The sequence below is a fragment of the Laccaria bicolor genome, genomic scaffold (genome assembly GCF_000143565.1).
Source record: "Laccaria bicolor S238N-H82 LACBIscaffold_7 genomic scaffold, whole genome shotgun sequence".
Classification (NCBI taxonomy): Eukaryota; Fungi; Basidiomycota; class Agaricomycetes; order Agaricales; family Hydnangiaceae; genus Laccaria; species Laccaria bicolor.
The window spans coordinates 1185645-1207690 of record NW_001889878.1 but is presented as its reverse complement, the minus strand read 5'-3'; the positions used below and the strand labels follow the sequence as shown (position 1 = coordinate 1207690).

The 22046-nt window shown below is 46.7% G+C and overlaps 7 protein-coding genes across 7 annotated transcripts; 4 read left to right on the top strand and 3 right to left on the bottom strand.

The window, feature by feature from the left end:
* Positions 1-734: 734 nt before the first annotated feature.
* Positions 735-1392, bottom strand: LbH2 (hydrophobin; the record flags this gene model as incomplete). Its single annotated transcript, XM_001878839.1, has 5 exons — positions 735-754; positions 811-878; positions 937-1075; positions 1132-1194; positions 1251-1392. The coding sequence occupies 5 exons, from the start codon at positions 1390-1392 to the stop codon at positions 735-737; spliced, it is 432 nt and encodes a 143-aa protein (XP_001878874.1).
* Positions 1393-3145: 1753 nt separating this feature from the next.
* On the top strand, positions 3146-3843 carry LACBIDRAFT_184025 (uncharacterized protein). The gene is made up of 5 exons (XM_001879064.1): positions 3146-3160; positions 3224-3378; positions 3436-3481; positions 3536-3576; positions 3629-3843. The coding sequence occupies exons 1-5, from the start codon at positions 3158-3160 to the stop codon at positions 3762-3764; spliced, it is 381 nt and encodes a 126-aa protein (XP_001879099.1). The 5' UTR covers positions 3146-3157; the 3' UTR covers positions 3765-3843.
* Positions 3844-4540: 697 nt separating this feature from the next.
* LACBIDRAFT_248030 (uncharacterized protein) lies at positions 4541-6239 on the top strand (the record flags this gene model as incomplete). The annotated part of the gene is made up of 11 exons (XM_001879063.1): positions 4541-4659; positions 4715-4741; positions 4797-4825; positions 4888-4939; positions 5005-5082; positions 5134-5218; positions 5266-5388; positions 5444-5676; positions 5723-5828; positions 5871-6063; positions 6115-6239. The coding sequence occupies 11 exons, from the start codon at positions 4541-4543 to the stop codon at positions 6237-6239; spliced, it is 1170 nt and encodes a 389-aa protein (XP_001879098.1).
* A 677-nt stretch (positions 6240-6916) lies between these two features.
* Positions 6917-8764, top strand: LACBIDRAFT_325447 (uncharacterized protein; the record flags this gene model as incomplete). Its single annotated transcript, XM_001879062.1, has 3 exons — positions 6917-7014; positions 7059-8200; positions 8256-8764. 3 exons carry the CDS (start codon positions 6917-6919, stop codon positions 8762-8764), a joined length of 1749 nt encoding a protein of 582 aa, XP_001879097.1.
* A 3839-nt stretch (positions 8765-12603) lies between these two features.
* LACBIDRAFT_325445 (uncharacterized protein) lies at positions 12604-14233 on the bottom strand (the record flags this gene model as incomplete). The annotated part of the gene is made up of 5 exons (XM_001878838.1): positions 12604-13326; positions 13388-13543; positions 13600-13683; positions 13731-13860; positions 13914-14233. 5 exons carry the CDS (start codon positions 14231-14233, stop codon positions 12604-12606), a joined length of 1413 nt encoding a protein of 470 aa, XP_001878873.1.
* Positions 14234-15048: 815 nt separating this feature from the next.
* LACBIDRAFT_325444 (uncharacterized protein) lies at positions 15049-17488 on the bottom strand (the record flags this gene model as incomplete). Its single annotated transcript, XM_001878837.1, has 9 exons — positions 15049-15165; positions 15261-15327; positions 15377-15504; positions 15580-16326; positions 16520-16600; positions 16653-16691; positions 16745-16981; positions 17037-17219; positions 17438-17488. 9 exons carry the CDS (start codon positions 17486-17488, stop codon positions 15049-15051), a joined length of 1650 nt encoding a protein of 549 aa, XP_001878872.1.
* A 1617-nt stretch (positions 17489-19105) lies between these two features.
* On the top strand, positions 19106-19709 carry LACBIDRAFT_317337 (uncharacterized protein; the record flags this gene model as incomplete). The annotated part of the gene is made up of 4 exons (XM_001879061.1): positions 19106-19295; positions 19347-19436; positions 19491-19508; positions 19561-19709. The coding sequence occupies 4 exons, from the start codon at positions 19106-19108 to the stop codon at positions 19707-19709; spliced, it is 447 nt and encodes a 148-aa protein (XP_001879096.1).
* Positions 19710-22046: the final 2337 nt, after the last annotated feature.

Here is a 22046-nt window from a genome sequence, read left to right as displayed (position 1 = left end):
TCGAGCATGTCACCCCTCTATTGTGGTTCAGGAAAAACGATGATCTTCGTAGAGGTTATCCATGTTGCGCGAGGGTGGCGAGCGCCGCGGGCACTGTAAGAACATTTTCTTGCCCAGCCAGGATTTATTTTACAATTGGGAGTTGGACACAATATTCGTGGTATCTTCGTTCCGATGAGTGGATCGTCGGAAATGTTGTTATGCACGGCTCAGCTTAAAATTTAAATCTAACCACACCTTATTGAACTTGTTGTTGAAATTGAAGAACACATACACATCGGTTACCGTTATATTTTTCTTGAGAGTCGCGTACATTGAACGCGGTAGCCGTGCTTCTGAAAGTTTTGAGCATCGCGATCATTACGTCGGTTAAGCTAAGGATGTTCAATAGCTTTACGAGCTAGAAGCGTATCGTGCCCTGGAAGCAGTTGGTTCTTCAATCTAATATCGGAGCACTGAATCGGGATCAAATTCTAATGGCTGCGCACTCGCGTTTGTGTACGTGTCAAGAGTTCTAACGCAGGGCCGTTTCTCACTACACGGCCAAAGAGGCACCCGACATCCCGAATCAAACGAGCCGAGGAGCTGAGAATTATTTATAGGGTATACGTAGTAAAAATAAATGTGGTAAAGGAGTGAACCACGATTGTAACGAGAGCGGAGAAGCTGTCTAAAGTCCTGCAAGAACGGGGTCTAGATATTGCCACAACGTCGGCACATTTAGGTTTAGCTCCTTAAGTCACGTTGATGTTGACTGAAAGGAAACGAGTCAACAGATATTCGAGGATGAAGTGTGAAAGGTTGACCCACTTGGAGAGCATCCGACAACGACCAAGCCACTGAAGTTATTTCCAGTGCAGCAGACAGGTTGTTGGGTGCTATGATATCAACAATAAGAAAAACAAATCTCCCGGAGTAAGAGTAGATGTTATTTACCAGGTGCCACCGTGACCCAGACCGACAGCGGAAAGAGGGCTGCAAGTGATTCCGACGGCGGTATTGTGCGGCAGAACGATGCCCAGCAAACCGGCGAGAGTGCTAGCCACTCGGCTGTTGCTAGAAGTGACGGAGTTGCCTAGATTGGTTTAGACGTTGACCAAAAGGGGAGGGTAATCACATTGAAGAACTTACAGCAGTGCATGGTTCCAGTGTTGCAAGAGTTGTGAATTCCCGAAGGCTGGCCCCTCTTCGCCGCTGTGGGGGCAGTTTTGGTCAGACGCAGAGCGAGAAGAAGGGAAATATATATTCACCAGCGACAGGTGTCGTGCGCCTTGCGGGTGGATTAGGTGACCAACCACGAGCGAGGCGTTGCGCATTGGTAAGGCTCGGAGCAGCACTAACGGCGGCGAAGAAGAGAGCGGAAAGGATGGTAAAGATGATGGTGAACTTCATTTCGTAATATCAGGCGAGGACCGCAGGAGAAAGTGAAGGAGTGGACAGCGAGAAAGCCTTGAATTGGGGAGTCTAGAGACCCGGCCATTTTATAGGAAGCAAGGAGACCCTCGAAACCGATGCGGAGGGCTGGAGATCATTCAGGAAGACCCTAGCTGGACCCTGTACGTAAAAAACAAACTATCTCGCCTTTTCTCAGTTAATCTTAATGAAGCTTTCGCGCCTACTTGAGCATCGTCAGCAGCCGATTCAAGCCGATTCAGCGATTCTTGAAATTTTACCTCAACGGGCCTTCAGGTAAGAGTGATTTTACCCACTTACTTTTAGCCCCCCAAACGGCGAAATCAATCTGAACCTGAAACTACGTGTTTGGAAGTCGACGGACCCGATTTGGGTGTGCTAAATATTCCAATGAGCGTAAAAATAAAGACCATCAATGCGGAAAATTTTTGCAAAGGGAGCGCGTCCGAAACAGACGCTGAGTGGATTTGAATTTTTCTTACCTGTGATGAAATTCACGAATGGGATATTCGGTTCCTCTGCAGGTCGTGCGTGGCGAACTTGCGGAGAATCAGGGTCGACTGACCCTTCAATCTTCTTCTATGTTGAGTGTCGTGAAATACTTCCAAGTTCCAAGGCTTGCCCTGGCATCGGAACGGAACGATGCTGGAAAGTGCCGCTGTATGATGAACAAAGTTGCGCAGGGGCTCATGCGTTGAACTGAACAAATTATTTGTGAAGACAGCGTTGCTCGCTTAAGGTTGAGCATTGCCCGTGGCAACGGCGTGTTGGGTGACACCTAAAGGCTGCAACCTTCAAAGTGGGAGGTGCCGATTACCGGAAAGTTTCGATCAAGAGGGATACAATTTTGGAAATTCACCACGTAAGGAGAGATTGACATTTTGTTGATCATCACCTGTATGACGGAAATATAGAAGGGGAGGACGAAAAGGCGGGTCGCACAAGCCCATGCCCCAGACGTTGCCTGAGCTAGAGGGCAATTGACATGTGCCGAGGTCGCAAGACAAGTGCTCAACGGGCTTGTGACGAAGTGACCTTCAGAGGCAGTCAGGCAAATCGCACTCGTTTCAGTCCGCTCGGGCGCAAAAAAGCGTCAATATAACGGCGCCCAGACGCGAGGCAAAGCGGCCCAAAAGCAAGAGGACGGTACCTTAATCAGTGAACAAAAGCCGAGCCTTACAATATCTGTGGGGCCACCGTATCTTCTTACAGAGGCAGCAGCCAGCTTCACCTCAAGAAGAAGAAGAACTTGAAGATATCTTGCGAAGAAACACGCGGATCAAGACTATTCAAACCGCAGACCAGGCTATGTAAGATTGCTTTCGAGCATTTGAGCAGCGCCGCGCCTTGGGAATTAGTTAACGGCGGCGACCCTAGAAGATGTCTCTCCGGGGAATGGATGTCACCCCAGACCATCAGAAGATACCGCAGCGTTAGGAATGGAGCTCCCGTCGTAGTTGGCAGATGGCCTCGCTAACGGCGTGTGGGAGATCAAATGCACCAGGCCATCTCGGAATATGCGAACGCAAAAGAAGACAGTAAAGCCCGCAAGATTTTGAGGTCGAGTCACGGCAAAAGAACCAAGGCGTAAAGTTGAGCGCATAGCTCGACGGTAGCTGAGAGTGGCGGAGGCGAAGGGTCACGAGTTTCGTTGAACTGTGTCGGAGCTTGAAAGATCTTTTTGCCTGGACCCTGAGGCCTGAGTCAGCATTCCGTTCAAATTCCATTCACCTTTACTTTCATCATGGTTTGTAGAAAGACTATATCAGACAAATCAACGCTAATGGTTCCGTTTTATTGACCAAAACAGGCTTCCTTGCACTTTTGTTCTGAGTGCAACAACTTGCTTTATCCGAAAGCGGACCAACACCGTCGCATTATGGTCTACGCTTGCAGGATATGTCAGTACGACGAGATCGGCGAGAACAAGTGTGTGTACAGGAATGATCTGTTGACGGTGACTAAGTGCGTAATTTGAACGTCGTGGGGCCAAGCTGGACGTAGAGCACTTATCGTTCACAGAGAACAAGTCGGAGTTACGACGGATTTGGGGGCGGATCCAACACTCGTGCGCCATTCAAACACCTCCAGCTTTCTTCAAGAGCTGATTTCTTATCGTTAGGCTCACTCCAACATCCTTTGTCCCCGGTGTGGTCATGAGGAGTATGCCCCGTTTCAGTTCCTCGTGACGTGTTGTAAATGACCTGTCATCTAGTGCTGTATTCTATCAAGATCAATCCAAGCGAAAAGAGACGCGCATGCTCCTTTTCTTCGTCTGCGTCAAGTGCAACCATAGCTTTACAGACCCAACACTGCCTTCAGATAGTCGGCCCGACACCGATGATGGATAACATAGGTGACATGGGGACATTTCAGGGACATGTGATTGTACATTATCATTCGTTTATCTAATTAATGGTCAGTTAATTCCCGTCTTGATACCAGGCTTTTCCATAGATATAGCTGATTTGTATCCGAAGGCGAACTCCATATATATATTTTCGTGATGCTTGACGCCTTGCTTTGTCAAATCTGGCCCAACAGCGAATGTTCTTCGATGAAGTTCGTCATTAAGCATCGATTCAACTTGCTGATTATTCCCCGAGGTTGAGCCCCAACTGCATGGTTCAATTTGCCACGTATTACTATCGTGATCTATCATGGGCGCGGTGAGACCTATGGAAGCGTTCTTGCGCATGTGGGGTCGTAATTGTATGTCGACGTCTGAAAGAGCCATCTGTCTTGATCACACGCAATCCTCTCGGCCCATACCTCCCCAATCGCCATCCCTTCGGAATGCTCTCGGAACATCCGCCGGCTACCATATGCCGCCGGTATACTTATATTTTCTTGGGCGTTCCTGACCCCCTTTCAACGACCTATTATAAAATCCTGTCAACGAACTCCGAATGACCCCATCCTCGGCAACTGATAAATGGGTTTCGCTCCTTCGTTCTTTTCCCTCAACTGACAGCTTTAGACGACCTCTCCACGACTCACGACTGATATGGGTGACTCAAACGATTCTAACCGATCGTTCGTCAACGATGATACGCAAGATCCAAGTGGATCGAATGACAAAATAATATCAGTGAACGATCTTGAAAAGAATGTCAGCCTGGTGTCAATGGAGAAGGAGAAGTCGTTCAGCAATGTGAGCAGCTTGGACCCCAGCGACGGGCAGGTTGACCCGAACCCCACATTTCCTGAAGGCGGCAGGAGGGCATGGATGGTCGTCTTAGGAGTGTGAGGCCGCTGGCGACTTTTTTTCCCCGAGTGATGCTGATAATCGGCCATTCAGGTGGATAGCCCAGTTTTGTACGTTTGGGTACGTAATACCTAACCATGTGCCAGGACGCTGACAGGGATTGAATTGCTTGCAGTTACACTAACGCTTATGGAGTGTACAACGGTTCGCCTACGTCATGCAGATACGCACACGTTCCTACCTGATTTGCGCCTTTGACCACTTAGATTTCTACGTTCGGGAATATCTGGCAAAAAATTACACATCCTCCCAAATTAGGTCTGCAACCTCCCTGCTCGCTTAGGGCTCGGCAGAAATAAGCGACTGACCTAAACCTGGTGTAGCTGGATAGGCAGCGTGCAGCTGTTTTTGGTCATGTCAGTTGGATTATTTGTTGGGAGAGCTTTCGACACTGGATACTTGTATGTGACGTTGATATCAATTGGAATTTTATCAATAACCTTCCCTTACAGCTATCATCTGATGATCGGGGGTTCCTTTCTTTTGGTTTTCTGCCTGTTCATGCTTTCGATAACTGAAGCAGAACAATATTATCAGGTAAATATTAGAGAAGGTCTTCGTCGTCCTGACGTGACCTTCATTAGGTCTTTCTGACGCAAGGTCTCGGCATAGGCATCGCAGTTGGTGCGACATATATTCCTGGGTTAGGTGTTATTTCCCATTATTTTCGAAAACGGAGGGCTCTCGCCATCGGAATCGCTACCTCGGTTTGTCATAGATATGTGACCATATACTCTATTGTTGACTGGTTTCCGCCCGCAGGGATCTGCAGTCGGCGGTGCCATTCACCCGATTATGCTCAATGCTTGGTTCCACGGATCGCTAGGGTTTCATTCCGGCGTCCGGGCAAGTGCTGGATTGAATGCCGTGCTCTTAATAATTGCGATCTGCCTCATGAAGCCCCGACTTCCCCCCACCCCTAAAAAGGAAAGCAGTACATACAAAGACTTGCGCGTCTTCTTGAGAGATATCCCCTATACCATCACGATCATTGGGTGAGGCCACACCCTCCTCTCATGTTACTTTTCTGATTGTTTTCAGGACAACATCTACCCTTGCTGGTCTCTACTTCCCTTTTTTTTTCATACAACTGAATGCGATCAAAAGCGGTGTCAAACCTGGTTTGGCGTTCTACACTGTAAGCTACGTCCCCCTGCTAACTATGAGCTCGCCTTCTTGATAAACGCAGATCGTGATAATGAATGCGGGTAGCGCCGCAGGACGCATTGTCCCAAACCTATTCGTATATCGTTTCGGTGTCTACAACGTGATCATACCCTGCGTATTTATTGCCGCGATTTTGGTCATTTGTACCCTTGCAGTGAATACTGCTATCGGTACATTGATATTCGCTGTTCTTTACGGTTTCTTCTCTGGAGCATGTGAGTTTACGCATCGCTGTCTGCTTAACCGCGCTGACCTCGCATTCCTAGATGTCAGCATGCTTCCGCCGATGGTGAGTTCCCTCGCTAAAAACGATGGCGAAATGGGCGCGAGATTGGGGGTCTGTTTTACATTCACTGGTGAGTCAATGCAAAGTTCGCCGACATTGATTTAAGACTTACATCCGTCAAAAATAGGGTTAGGCGGCCTCGTCGGTGAATGCCTTTGTACAACTTTTCTACCTTATAGCTGATATGAGATGAAGGCACTCCGATAGCGGGAGCATTGTTGTCGCCATCATTTGTATGGTGGCGTCCGATTCTCTTTTCCAGCCTCTGCGTTCTTATCGGCGCCTTGTGCTTCACTACCACGAGGTTTCTGAGAGTTCGGAAGAAGGGCACGCAATGGCTATAACGCCAGGTCTGCATTACTTACCCTCCCGCCGCAAGCCACTATGATGCCTTGATGATGCCGAGCCTGGGTTCTGGTCCACACCTAGTCAAAACCCAGTCAAACATGCTATCAAAATATTCTTCGCTTATATACTTGTGCTCAAATTTCAATAGTGTTTTATGACAGCAAGGCAGCGGCGTGACCGAGAATTCTACCACATAATTCGAGGGAGGTGCCTCCACAATTTTCATTTCACTATACATGGCCAAAGCTGTGTCACTGGATCCCATTTAAATTAGTATGAAATGCTTATAGGTTTGATGGGCCAGTGTTCCGGAGATGAAGGGCCAATTGCGCCAAAGCATGGCGGATAAGATAAGAATCAACCGTCCAATACATATCCCATTCGAGATGAATGCAGCTTTTCAGTCAGAATCAGGAGTCTAGAAGCGCTGGAAAATGGCTTGCACGCCAAGGATTCGAAATTTGAAACATACGCCCACGTCCATTCGATTCGACAATAATCACATCACTTCGAGGCAGTTCGAGGTATCGAGGTGAGTCCCCAAACCTCAAGCGACTCCACCCTCACCTTCGCCAGCCACACGACCATGGTTTCCGAGCACGCTCCTAGCGCCTTCGAAAGACAATCCTACTATAATGGTATCACTGGGAACAACCGCGATCATCCCGACTTAGTCTACCGAACGGATGCTCTCACAAAACCATACCTCAACCCCGTCGGCCGATTCCCCTATCTCCCCATAAAATCACTACGCGGAGTCTTCGGTACGCTGCTGAACAAGGTCTGGGACGTCGTCGGTCCTGAGATCTGCAGCATATTAAACAAGCGGGGTATCTTGTGGTCCTCCATTGACACCGCACGCTTTTTCACTCGCGGTCCGCCAGGGGAGGAGGAGAAGGGCACTATCGGACCGGTCGTGGTTTGGATTGGGGTCAAGCCTGGTCTGACCTCGGCCGACACCGCCCATGACACCTCTCAGGAGATCCTTGCTCTTCTGCGGAATAATGGTGTCAAGTATGTTGAGGTTGAATGGAGAGAGGCTGTCTTGCAGAAGCTTGCAGGTCCCCCGCTCATGTGTCATGCCGAGACCAGGGATCCCACCCACTATGTTCGGCGATTCCTCACTGCTCTTCATGCTGTTCCAATCACCACCGAGGGTATGGAAATGGAGGGCTCGCAGGGCACTCTGACCTTGTGGATGCACGAGAACAAGGACAGAGAGGGTAATCTCAGCGAGAAGGTTTACGGGATCAGCACCTGTCATGTTCTTCGGAAGGACACCACCGTCGACTACATTTTCAAGGGCGGAGCAGCCAAGGATCATGTTCGCGTCTGCGGGGAGCGTCGCTTCCAGCGTGGACTCGATGAGATCGCAGATGCCATTGAGGCTCACGAAACTGATGCTGACGTTTTTGCTAGACAAGTCGTCAGACTTCAAACGAATGGAGATCAGAGCCCGGCGAACGCGGAAAACGTAGCGTATAACCAAAACCTGGTGGACAAGGAAAAGGAATCCATCGCCGAACTCAAGAAGCTTCAGGTTGAGGTAACGAAGTACTGGTCGGACATCAAGGTAGACCGCAATATCGGACACGTCAAATACGCCCCTTCCATCAAGGTCGACCAAAAAGACACCAAGTACACCTCCGACTGGGGAGCATTCTTGGCTGCAAAGGCCAAGGTCGCGGGTGGCTTTGTCGGCAATGTCGTTGATCTTGGTGCGCTTTATCTTTGTCGCATCTCCCTCGTCTGATGAAATCAACCCTTATGCAGGAGCGAAGTTCACCCCAGTACAACTAAAGCGTATGTTCTACTCTCGGAGTGGTGGTCCGACCACGTTCAAGTATCCTGAGGATAGGAAACTCCGCATTTTTGGTTGTGCTACGAGGGAGGAGCTTGCCGCCCCCGCGGAGTTCGATAATGATGGAGAGCCCTGTCTCATGGTCGGTAAAGACGGAAACACCACCGGCCTCACTGTCGGGCGCTACTCCGGCCTTGAATCCCTCACCAACGCACTCGGTGTTGTATCCAGGGAGCTTGCTGTCTACAATGCTGGCATTGAGGGTGTTGAAGCCTTTGCCGCCAAGGGAGACTCTGGCTCTCTCGTTTGGCACATAAAGGATGGGAAAGCTCGTATTGTAGGTCAGGTCCACTCGGGCAACAACAGAGGCAGTTGGACCACCAATCATATCACATATTGTACCCCTGGCTGGTACCTCCTTGCCGAAATCAAGAAAAGATTCAACTATGCTGACTTCTATCGCACAACCTGGGACACTTGAGGAGAGGTTTGTCTTTCTTCTGTCTCATGAATATATATATGCTGACTTCTATCACACAACCTGGGACACTTGAGGACAGCTTCATCTTTCTTCTGGCTCATTGGCCATCCCACTGGTGGCAAACCTTATGGCATGTGTCCTGGCATGTTGGCCTTTCGCAGACATCCTGGGTCTAGATCTGTAACCAACATGTGACTTGAATTTATAAGTTCTATTTATACTTTTTTCAAATCTCAAGTTGTGAAGGACCAAAAATGTGCAGCCTCGTGTTCCCCATGCACGTCAGCAATCAGGTCATCGTGGTCTTCATATCTGTTGTGGGCTCACACCCGCAGGCCTTAAATTCTGATCCCCTTAGCTTAGTTCCACTGGTGGTGGTGCACAATCCTCGGTATGTGTGACGACCGGTGACATGCTGTGACAGAGCGTCACAGGCCCAATTTCTTGAGACATTGACCTTGTACTCTCTACAACACCAATTCAATATATTTTTTGCAATGGGTTTGACTGAATTAAGTGAATGAATCAATTCAGTGAGTTTTCCATGTAGCAATTGCATTTATTGCTCCAAAAATGCGAAATCAGTCTGTTTTCCCTGCCAAATCAGGCAGTCTGAAGAGATTGGAATATAACTTTTCAACAATAGCACATATGAACATGATTTACAGACATATTTTACTTAGAATTTAAATTACAATCGATCTACAGGTCCAGAAATTTTATTTGTGGCCCCTGTGCCGAGATACCCTTGAAAATCGGTACTTTAACATGGTTAAAGGCTAGTAATTAAATTTCTGAACCTGTAGGATTGGGGCCACATAGTAATCTATGATTTCGTCTCTGCAAACCTAAGCCCAAATCCTATCCATTGTGAAGCTCTATAGCTCGAGAGGCAACCTTGGGCCAATAGGCGCTGCATAGCCACCAAAGTGAAATATACTGCATATTCTTATACATTTGAATAGAGAATATCTATACAATTCTGGTGCACTTTTTCTCTTGTAAATCGGTGGAGAAATGACTGAGCTACATCGTTTCAAGTTTGAGCTATCTGGGAAAGCATCACCAGTCTGCCAAATTGGGAAGGTGCCTGTTTTGGCCACCAGTTATAGATGGCCCAAACTTAAATGAAAGTTTGGGCCATCTATAACTGGAAGTGTCCTACATCTCCCCCCGTCTCACACATGTGATGTGCTGGCAATCACCGTCGACCCATATATGGTAATCCTCTGACTTAGGGCAATGGCACATTGCCCTAAGTCGGCTCGAGAACATGCAGTAGTGCGTTCTCGAGCACCCAACCTACCCTAACCATCTAACCTAACCACCTAACCTGACCACCTAACCTTACCAAGAACGCGCTACCGCGCGGAGAGAAAAATATCCCTATCCCTAACCATGAACCCTAACAACTAACCTAACAAGAAGGCACTACCGCGCAGAGAGAAAAATATCCCCCATGCCTAACCTTGACTCTAACCAACCACTAACCTAACCTCACTAATTGTTTGATTCATAAAAAAAGAAATGGAGCATAGAGAATTGAACCCATAACACCTTGGTAAGCATTACAAATTCATTGTGGTTAACCACTCCGCCAAATCAGCATTTATTTTCTTTGTTCTTCATGCACTATATTATAGTGCACCTTCCCACAGCCTATCATCTTTCCTTTTAAGGAATGTGAGACGGGGGGAGAGCTGTGCCATTTTATAACTGGTGGCCAAAACAGGCACCTTCCCAATTTGGCAGACTGGTGATGCTTTCCCAGATAGCTCAAACTTGAAACGATGTAGCTCAGTCATTTCTCCACCGATTTACAAGAGAAAAAGTGCACCAGAATTGTATAGATATTCTCTATTCAAATGTATAAGAATATGCAGTATATTTCACTTTGGTGGCTATGCAGCGCCTATTGGCCCAAGGTTGCCTCTCGAGCTATAGAGCTTCACAATGGATAGGATTTGGGCTTAGGTTTGCAGAGACGAAATCATAGATTACTATGTGGCCCCAATCCTACAGGTTCAGAAATTTAATTACTAGCCTTTAACCATGTTAAAGTACCGATTTTCAAGGGTATCTCGGCACAGGGGCCACAAATAAAATTTCTGGACCTGTAGATCGATTGTAATTTAAATTCTAAGTAAAATATGTCTGTAAATCATGTTCATATGTGCTATTGTTGAAAAGTTATATTCCAATCTCTTCAGACTGCCTGATTTGGCAGGGAAAACAGACTGATTTCGCATTTTTGGAGCAATAAATGCAATTGCTACATGGAAAACTCACTGAATTGATTCATTCACTTAATTCAGTCAAACCCATTGCAAAAAATATATTGAATTGGTGTTGTAGAGAGTACAAGGTCAATGTCTCAAGAAATTGGGCCTGTGACACTCTGTCACAGAATGTCACCGGTCGTCACACATACCGAGGATTGTGCACCACCAGTTCCAGAAATTGTCTTTGCACTAAAGTTACAGTGCTTTTCGCATCTATGCAGAATCGTGTTTGCAAAATTTCTGCAGCTTTGGTTGTGTTTACTCATTACATCATATGTCTATTTATATGATCTTTATATATCTACGACACTTTGCCATTAGTTTCTTCATTTCCTACCTAGATGCCCCCTCGACACATATCTCGCAACCTCAAAGAACAGATTCCCATCTTGTTCCATGCTCAACACTACAAAGTCAAAGAAATCTGTGAAATTCTTGGCGTACGGAAGTCTCTTGTCTATCAAACTCTCGCATATCACAGGGATCACGGCGTACCTTACAACCCCACTGCACGTTTTGCTGGCCAAGGATGACATCAAACTCTAAATCCTACAGATATAAAGCTTATCCGGAGTCTTCTAAACCAACAACACTGTTTGTACCTTGACGAGATTCAGGAGGAATTGCACCGGCGCCATGGTGTCTGTGTTTCCGTTCCCACCCTGCTAAGGACCCTGCATCGCCTTCATTTTTCTCGAAAAGTTGTCTCTGCTCATGCGCTTGAGCGTAATGAACTGGAGCGCTCCATGTTCATGAACCGCATTGCAGAACTTGTGACTGATCCAGCACAGCTCATGAGTATTGACGAGGCAGCTCGCAATAGCAAGACTTCACTTAGAAAGATGGGCTGGTCTTTGAAAGGCCGACGATGCTTCCAGCAAAGGATTTTTGTTTGCGGCCAGAGGGTTTCTATTTTACCAGTTCTCACGATTCAAGGTATCATGGCATACGACGTTATCCCTGGCTCTGTCACCAGTGCGCGCTTCACAAACTTTGTGCGAGAACATGTGGTGAGTGAATCAATTCTTTGTTATGTGCATGAAAAATTGATATTCATTCAGATTCCATTGACCAACCCATGGCCAGGTCCCCGAAGTGTCCTTCTACTTGATAATTGCAACATTCACCATTCTGAAGAGCTTCGGCACTTGGTTGAAGATGAAGCTCGTAAGTCATTGTTAAGCTAACTCTCTGAACAATTGCCTTTGATGACTTTTAGACTGCAAACTCATATTCCTTCCACCCTACTCACCTGACCTCAACCCTATCGAGCAAGCTTTTTCCACAATCAAAGCGTTTCTACATCGCAACTGGCTTGATGAGTCACTGGGTTTGATTGATTGGGCATGTGAGAGTATTACATCAAAGATGGCATGGAATTTCTTTCGAGCTTCGGGATATGTTGTTTAGGTTACAGTTGGACATCATTTTAGCGCATACATCAAATAATGAGAGTAATGACAGGCAGAATAATAATGGTGATATGTAATGTCAGTTTAGTGGTTACTACAGTATGTATTGAGAGTCCAACAAGGCGAAAAGCAGGAATAGATGGTATCAGAAATCGTCCTCTCCCTCATGAGCATCTGAGTATTCAGCTGCCAGGATTGGGACCTGCCCTGCGGGGACCTTGACAAGCTCCTTCACCTTGTCACAATAGTACCACCACTCATACTCGTCACTACGGCCATTGTAACCCATTTCCATGCCTGAACCAAAGTATGATGCAGACCCTCCTTCAACAAACTGCTTCTCGAAACGAATAGCATGTGTGATATCGCGTGAGGGCGACGCCACCTGTGCACGCTTACGTTTGGCCTCCGGGCTTGCCCACCAAGCCTCTGCACCACGCTTGAGACAAATGACATCACCCTCAGTAAAACCACACTTCGCGATAGCAGCATCGGACACGTAGGGGATAATATTGGGGCCATACTGGCAATGAGAAAGCTGGCCCTCGCATTCGAGCGCGTTGGGAATTCCTAAGTTATCTTGGGCATGGTGAAGAAAGCGTGTAAGCTTGGTAGGTGTATTTTGTGCTGGAGAGGCTGGGCTAGGGGTAGGGGGTTGGAGGATTGGGGATGGGAGATTCTTTGCACCAAGAAGGGATGTGAGGGTCGAGAAGATAGAGGCGACATGGCCAAGGCTGTCTGAAGGAGAATTAGTCGAGGAGCTAGAACTGTTGCTGGTTGGGCTTCGTCCAGGTAGAAGCCAGCCACGATTGGCTATATCAAAGGCCTGGCAGTTGGGAGGGTCAGAAAGGGTCGCTGTGTTGTCGTACTACATAGAAGGAAAGAGGCAGTGGTCAGTGTTGACGAAAGGATCCAAAAATGAGTCTTACCAGTGCTCTGCACCATTGGGCTAGCATAATTGGTGTGAGCGGTAGGCGCTTGCCGTCATTGGTTATGTAGGTGTAGCCTGAATCGTTTGGGTTTTGATATTTCTTCTCCAAGAGACCACGAAGGCGACCTAGTTCCCGGTCCATCGCAGTATAGCCCTAATGTGCGCGAGACCATGACTCAGCTACAGGCAAAAGCAGAACTAAGGGCTTACCTTTTCATCCTCACCACTGCCTTCATCAATCTCCTGTCCATCTGAACCGCTATCACTCTCAGAACCTGGCCCACCCGCCTTACGCTACTGCAAATTAGACCAATACATGAATTTATTGATACTCAACGTACCTTCTTTGATGCATCCTTGACAGCACTTATGTGGACTAGGACTGTGAGCTTGTTCACCTTCTTCTCGCGCGTGTTATCGATCAAATCTTTGTATTCGCTGTGCCGTTCCACATCAATGGCATCAGCTTTGCTAGATACTTGACTGTGAGTGTGCCATTAACTGATTATAAACGAAAGACTTACATGCAGGCTGGTGGGGTGAGAATCTTGATTGGAAACCGAGAAGACGACGTTACTGGCCCGTATTTTGTAGCAAGTCCATGAGCAGCAAGAATCTGGTTCAAGAATGCAATGTAGTTGTCTTTGGTGTTATCGAAATCATAGCTGAATTGTTTGTTCTTCTTGTTGGTCTTGAGCTTGGCCTTTGCAGGTTTACCAGTCGGAGTTTTCCCTTGTGCGGCAGGAAGAAAGACGGTGAGGGCCACGGCAACCGTGGCAACTGTGAAGGTCAAGTTTGAGGGATTGGGGGTTGGAATGAGCTCAGAGGATGGAGTGCTGGCCATCAGTTAGAAGGAAAGAGTGGGGACATTCAATGTCGTGGGGCGCTGGCACTCATATAGATGCACTGAGGCTTCTCGCAAAAATTCTGTCAAGGGAAATGCCGAGGTAGCAAACATAACCAAAGCTACAGAATTCTGACAAACGCGATTTCGCATATATGTGAAAAGCGCTGTCATAGAGACTACCGAGCCATATGGCATATTCTTGGCAGTATTTATCTTCTGATTCTTCTCTGTCTTTGGCGCCCAACCACTCCCCATTACTGGCGTTAGCGGTTTGCCCCTTGTCAATTCCACTATGCCCCCATTCCCCAGCTCTCATTGTTAACCTCCCCACTCCCCATTGTCCTTACTCTCGTTTGTTGGCTCCTGGCTATGTTCTCATCGTCCTAAGTGCGCGATTGTGTCTTGTTCGTTGGAACTACATCTCAGGTTCATGGTTTTCTCCCATCTCGTCTTTTTGCAACGATCACTAATCTACAGTTAATGGACATCACCTTCGCCAAACGAAAACACAAGAGCTATCACAAAAGAACGTAAAAGCCAATTCCAATTGAAACAGGTAGAGAGAGGGCATTACCCATGTTGAATCACAAGGTTGATGAATCCCGACCTACCCGCATCACCCATCAGCACTCAGCACCAATAATCAATAATCACCCACACCTATACTTTCATCATGGTTTGTAGAGTGACTATATCAGACAACCAAATCTAACGATTCCGCCTTATTAACTAAAACAGGCTTCCTTGCATTTTTGTTCTGAGTGCAACAACTTGCTCTATCCGAAAGTGGACCAACACCGCCGCATCATGGTTTACGCTTGTAGATATGTCAGTACGACGAGATAGGCTAGAACAAGTGTGTGTACGGGAATGATCTTTGATGGTAACCAAGTGCGTAATTTGAACGTCGTGCCAGGGCCAACTTGAAGCTGGACGTAGTTCATCGTTTACTGCAGAGAACAAGTTGGAGTTACGACGGATTTGGGGGCGGATCCAACACTTGTGCGCCATACAAAAACCTCACAGCTTTCTCCAAGAGCTGATATCTAGCCTTGGTTCTGGCACGGATCACTAGCATAAGGGAAAACCAACTGGCAAAGGACCATCAGATAGATCAACTTTGAGATAGATGTCACTTACACGACGCTGTCATACAGCTTTGACACGTTGAGGTTTGTTCTTCTTCCACTGCTCCAGCACGCCGCAATGATGGCGATAGACCAATTGAAAGACATTTCCCTCAAACTTGCTTGACAGTAAACTCCAGTCTGGAATTCATATAACGAAGCAAAAAGCTTCACAGAATGTTAGTGGATGCAGTTGTGCGAAGATGAGAGACTTACACCAGTAGCGTAGAGAGCAATCATGGAAATGGGCAACTCTTTCTCCATGTGGCCCTCGAGGCTGGAGACATAATCAGAGAGATACTGAAAGCCAATGGCCCGAGGATTCGCAAAAAAACTCTCCTTCAGACCATCAGAGATGGCCTCGTTCGATATGCGCTGTCTGCCTTTGGAACCCATGTCTAAACACATGGTGTTAGACATTGCCATCGAGTGTTTCAAAGGGGAGCAGGTCCTTATGTTGTTATCTTCTCCACCCCATGTGCCAGGGAAAATGTAGAGACGTTCCTTGGTAAGGGATTTGACGTGTGCGAGACATTCCGGATCCTTTCCAAGTTTGAAGACGGGGAGTTGATGAGCACCTGCTACCTTGACTAGAGAGAATGAACGTTCGAAAGGCGATTGAGCATCTGACATTGTATCGGTGAGTATGGAAGTCAAAGAGTATGACCGACTTACCAGCTTGCTGAGCTCTTTGGCATATTTCTCGTCATCCTTCACATGTTTTCGGACCTCTTTAGCACCAGGGTACTGCTTCTTCACCTTGTCGCAAGCGTCCTTGATGAGGTTCGTGCGATAAGTCATTCGCTCATTAGCTTTAACCCACGAGTCCCGCAGGAAGACGTCCTTCGTCGCTTGAGCAATCTCAGCCCAAATGATTGCCTGCACAGTGTCATGCTGGTCATTGAGTCGAACATCCTTCACCCCAGGTGGCGGTGGCACAATGTCGAAGGCTGTGGAAGCTGACTGAAGCCCATGATCCTTCTTCTTTCATGATCCCGGTTCTTTCTTGATGACGGCAGGGCGCGACGTCCCAATCGTCGGTTGCTGGAGAGGATAGAGAAATTAGAATCAGCATAAAACGCCGTATCACGGCGGCCCTTTGAGCCATCATGGGCAATGAGCATCGTGGTCGATGTGGAAGAGAGGGCAAAGATACCTTTTTCTTAGTGGGCTTCGCCTTTACTTCGATATCCGGGACTTCAGAAGCCTCTGCATCTTCACCGTCCTCCTCCCTGGCCTGTGTGTGGAGGTCATGACCATCAGTGGCGAAGGTTGCATGATGGACATACCTGTCGCCTGCTCTTCTTCGCATTTCCTTTCCCTTGGCTCTGTATGTGAGGGGAGTGAGCATACAAGTCGAGGTTGAGGAAAGCAAACAGACCTTTTTCTTTTGCTTGTCCATCATCAGCTTGAGGTGATATAACTCATCATCTTCATCTTCAGCTAGCTTATCAGCCCCAGAGAGTCCATCAGAGTCAGTCAATGGAGGAGGTAAGTCACCTGCAGCAGAAGAAGGTTGAGAATGGCGTGATGCCATTTCAACATCCTGGTCGTCGAGGTCGAAGAGTGTACCATCATCCAGGAAGGATGATTCTTCATCTCCAATGATATGAGGGCGCTGAGATTCAAGAATAGTGAGCAGTCTGACAGGCAATGAAAGCTAAGAGGCATACCTCAGTGCCAAAGATCTTCGTTAGATCGATTTCTGGTACACCTTCAAGCGAATCCTCCGATGAGCTTGTAGAATTGTCAGAATTGTCGTCGTTAGAGGTCGAGGACTTTGTAGAATCAGAGCCAGAAGTAGCCTCAGTGTCATTGTCTTGTTTTTTGCTGTGATAAGACTTGTCTTTCGAGTTCTGAACATATGTGCGTCAATTGAGAAGGATTGCAAGTTAAGTAAAATAGAAATACCTTGGTCTTATGCTCAGATGTTGTCACGGCCTTCTTCATGGACGTGGTTGGCCTCGACCGAGTTGTGATGATGAGTGGCTCAGCCTGGCTCAGCTTGGCCTCAGCATCATCGTCACTGCTTTCGATCGCTGGACATCACCCCCACAAATATACAGGGACACACAACTTGAACTTGCCTTGGCAACTGCCCTTGCTCTCCCCCACTATGACACATGTGATGTACCGGTAATCACTGACCTTCCATATATGGTTGCGAGCGAAGCGAGCATTCCTTCACTAAAGTGCTGAAAGTCCGGACAAACAAGTAAAAATTTTCCATTCACAAAGGTCGAAACTTTTGGCAGGGAAAAAGAGTGTTTCAAGGATATCTCATGCATTTCTGGAACTATTCAGATGAAACTTGGCAAGTATGTTCATGGAGTATACCTTTACACACCTATCACAAAAAAATGCACCTTGTCTTATGTATTGCATGTTCAATCAACCCTCAAACTTAGGTGGCATTTTCAACAATCTTCTGAAACGGCATAAGAAGAGCTAGACTGTTCAAACATTTGCATCAGAGTCATTTACACATCTTGGATGTCTTATTACATGTTTTTTTTTAGTTGTTTCCCCCCCTAGCATTCATTTTCAAAGTCAGGACAGAGTCGCGTTAATCCTCGTTAACGCGACTTTGGCCACCTCGACCCAGGCCACAGCAGTGGGAACTGTCGTCACAGTCATACTATTCAAAGGTCTAAAAAACTTGAGTGCAACAAACTAGTTGTGCGAAGTGAGCCTTTCCTCGTGGGACTCGCGGATCCATTTTACATTGGCTCACGACTTAGTCACTTAGAGCAATGCATTGCACTAAGTCTGAAGCTCGAGAGTGCGCGCTACTAGTGTGCTCTCTCAAGCTTCTACCCTCCTAACCCCTAAACTATAGTAAAGTACCCTACCCTCCTAATCTAATTAAGAATGAGCAGGTGTGTCCATCACTGAAACACCGGTTTCTACCATGGTGATAACCCCAACCAAATATTAACCTAACTTCCTGACCTAACTGAGAGTGTGCTACTGCACAGAGAAAAAAAATATTCCTAACCTAACCCTTTCCAACCTTTTACCCTGGTGTATAAGTAAAAAATAAAAGACAATTCCGCAAGTGCAGCAGAAAATAATTTCACTAGAACGGAATTGAACCCACATCCTTAGAAGGATCAATCACATGACTAAATAACCACAATATACTTAACCACTGCACCATTCCACCATTTATAAATTATGTGCGGCATAAACTATGGCTTACCATTCTTTGTAGATTTGTCATACCTTCTTTTTAAGGAAATGTCATAGTGGGGGAGAGCTATGGCAGCTTTGCCTTGGCTCCTGCGCTCGCCTGAGTCACCACTGTCTGTCTTGGACTGCTTATACTTCTTGTCCTTCTTCGCACGGTTGCAGTCTGAAGATTTCATTCCGGAGTCTGGGCAAGTGTTAGATTGAATGCCATGCTCTTGATAATTGCGATCTGCCTCATGAAGCCCTGGTGAAGCCCCGACTTCCCCCCACCTCTAGAAAAGAAAGCAGTACATACAAGGACTTGCGCATCTTCTTGAGAGATATCCCCTATACCATCACGATCATTGGGTGAGGCTACATCCTCCTTTCATGTTACTTTTCTGATTGTTTTCAGGATGACATCTACCCTTCAAGTCTCTACTTCCCCTTTTTTTTTTCATACAACTGAATGTGATTAAAAGTGGTGTCAAACCTGGTTTGGTGTTCTACACTTTAAGCGGCGTCTCCCTGCTAACTATGAGCTCACCTTCTTAATAACTTGACGCAGATCATGATAATGAATGCAGGTAGCGCTGCAGGACGCATTGTCCCAAACCTATTTGTATATCGTTTCGGTGTCTACAACGTGATCATACCCTGCGTATTTATTGCCGCGATTTTGGTCATTTGTACCCTTGCAGTGAATACTGCTATTGGTACATTGATATTCGCTGTTCTTTACGGTTTCTTCTCTGGAGCATGTGAGTTTACGCATCGCTGTCTGCTTGACCATGCTGACCATGCATTCCTAGATGCCAGCATGCTTCCGCCGATGGTGAGTTCCCTCGCTAAAAACGATGGCGAAATGGGCGCGAGATTGGGAGTCTGTTTTACATTCACTGGTGAGTCACTGCATTCGCCGACATTGATTTAAAACTTACATCCGTTAAAAATAGGGTTAGGCGGCCTTGTCGGTGAACACCCTTTGTACAACTTTTCTGCTTCAAAGCTAATGTGGTAATGAAGGTACTCCGATAGCTGGAGCATTGTTGTCGCCATCATTTGTATGGTGGCGTCCGATTCTCCTTCCCAGTCTCTGTGTTCTTATCAGCGCTTTGTGCTTCACTGCCACGAGGTTCCTGAGAGTTCGGAAGAAGGGCACACAATGGCTATAACTCCAGGTCGGCATCAGCCTCCTACCCATTTGTTGCGCCGTGGTTGAGTCATCTGAGGGGTGAATGCAATGTTTTATCTAAGTGATTTAGGTAGATTAGTAATACTGATAAGAATGATCCGAGATAACACCGACAACTTTATCGAGTTTAAACTATGTTTACTCAAGTCCAATAAGCACTGACCAAAGCTTGAGTTACACGCATACAATATAGTCGTCACGTTCGCCAACATGCGACTATGAGCCGCTGCTCAATTGCCCGCTGGCAAACTCTACATCCACGCTTGGACTCGAGCTTCACGATCCACGCTTGGATCACAGCTTATTTTAGACTCGCACCACCAGTTGAGGAGTGAGATGAAACGCCCCTTTCTGTAAGGCTCTCGTTTCAACATCTCACTCCCTCAGCTAGGTGCGATTCCCATTTCATTTTTGTAAGGCTCTCGTTGAAATAGCTCACAACCTCTCTTTAGTTTAAGCTGTTTTCTCATTTTCGTCACCCACCCACCCACTGCCTATTAGTTACATGTCCATGTATGTATGCCATACCTCGAGTGGAAACATGTCGGAGTCGGGCGCACGCCACCAAGCTTAAGTGCTATTGGAACTGCTCAACCACTGTGCAACGCCTGGCACAAAACATTTGTAAACAAATGGTGCCACAGCGCGGAGTCTCAAAACACGTTGCATTCAAGTTATGTCAGCACGCTTGGGCAATGTGCTACCCAAGCGCTATTACTCACCACCACCACAAAGCTTCCTCGTGAATACTCCAAGCATACCCAATAAGTTATATTGTGAACAGGAAGTTTTAGTTTGAATTTTAACGGATGTCCATATGATTGTAGTACATCTAAAATTGACCTGATGACCAAAGACAATTTATGTAGCAGGAAAGACAATAAACCAAACTTCTGGGGTCATTTTTTAAATACTGACTTAAAAAGATTCATTTCACTGATACCTGACTGCAGACAAGATTCACAAATACATCTGGCCACCCATTCAATAAATTTCAATTACAAGTATATGCACTAACTTCTTCATCAACCGAATATATTTCAACCTCCAGAGCTTTTCAAATTGTCAAATGCAATTTATTAGGTATGCTTGGAGTATTCACGAGGAAGCTTTGTGGTGGTGGTGAGTAATAGCGCTTGGGTAGCGTGTTGCCCAAGTGTGGCACCATTTGTTTACAAATGTTTTGTGCCAGGCGTTGCACAGTGGTTGAGCAGTTTAAAGTTGTCGGTGTTATCTCGGATCATTCTTATCAGTATTACTAATCTACCTAAATCACTTAGATAAAACATTGCGTTCACCCCTCAGATGACTCAACCACGGTGCAACGAATGGGTAGGAGGCTGGGTCGGCATTACTTACCCTCCCGCCGCAAGCCACTATGATGCCAGCTCCCGGCAACAATCTTCTCTCCAACTTCTCACTTCCATTTCTTCACTGCACGCTTCCCTTGCTGCTCGACCGTTGGAATCCGTTTGGCAAACGACGTCATAACCTGGATGGCGAGCTCAAGTCAGAAAGGCATCCAATGCAAGTAAAACATCACTTCAAAATGGTTTGTCCCGAGACCAGCCGCTACGGATATATACACTATGTGGTTCACTTACATTCCTCCAGATCTACATATATAGCACCACGCCCCGAACCTAAGGCAGATTATGCGCCGCGAATTAACAACAGAGCCTAGGTTCTGGTCTACACCTAGTCAACACCCAATCAAAAATGATATCAAAATATTCTTCGCTTATATCCTCGCGCTTAAATTTCAAGAGTGTTCTATGACAACACTGCGTGACCGAGAATTCTACCACATAATATTAATGTGAGGGAGGTGCCTCCGCGATTTTGTGGCCAAAGCTGCGTCGGATCTCTGCAGATCCATTTGGGTGTACATTACCGACTCTCCGAATTAGTATGAAGTGCTTATGCCTGAGGCCTGATGGGCCGGTGTTCCAGGAACGAAACATGGCGGATATGATAAGAATCAACCGTCCACATGCGTCTATTTCTTACGAGCATTTATTTATAGAATACATATCCCAGTCGAGATGAATGTGGGATTTCAAATTTCAGGAGTCTAGAAGCGCAGGAAAATGGCTTGCAGGCTAATGGTTCGAAATTTGAAGCTGGCACCAATGAGAATTTTCTGCAATACTTCAAACAAAAACACGAGGCTTCTCCAAGTCATTCTGAGGAATTCCAAATCACTTTCCTTGCTTTTTGTTTACAGTGCGTACTTTGAGTCCGAGGCCGAGGCAAGACTCGGAGTCAGCTTACTCGGCATGTGCCGGCAACGGTGTCCATGTTTGGTTGTAAATCA

Coding starts and splice junctions, on each gene's coding strand:
- LACBIDRAFT_184025 (XM_001879064.1), top strand. Junction 3,482..3,535: donor TGGGGGCGGATCCAACACTC/GTGCGCCATTCA, acceptor TCTTATCGTTAG/GCTCACTCCAACATCCTTTG. Junction 3,577..3,628: donor CCCCGGTGTGGTCATGAGGA/GTATGCCCCGTT, acceptor CCTGTCATCTAG/TGCTGTATTCTATCAAGATC.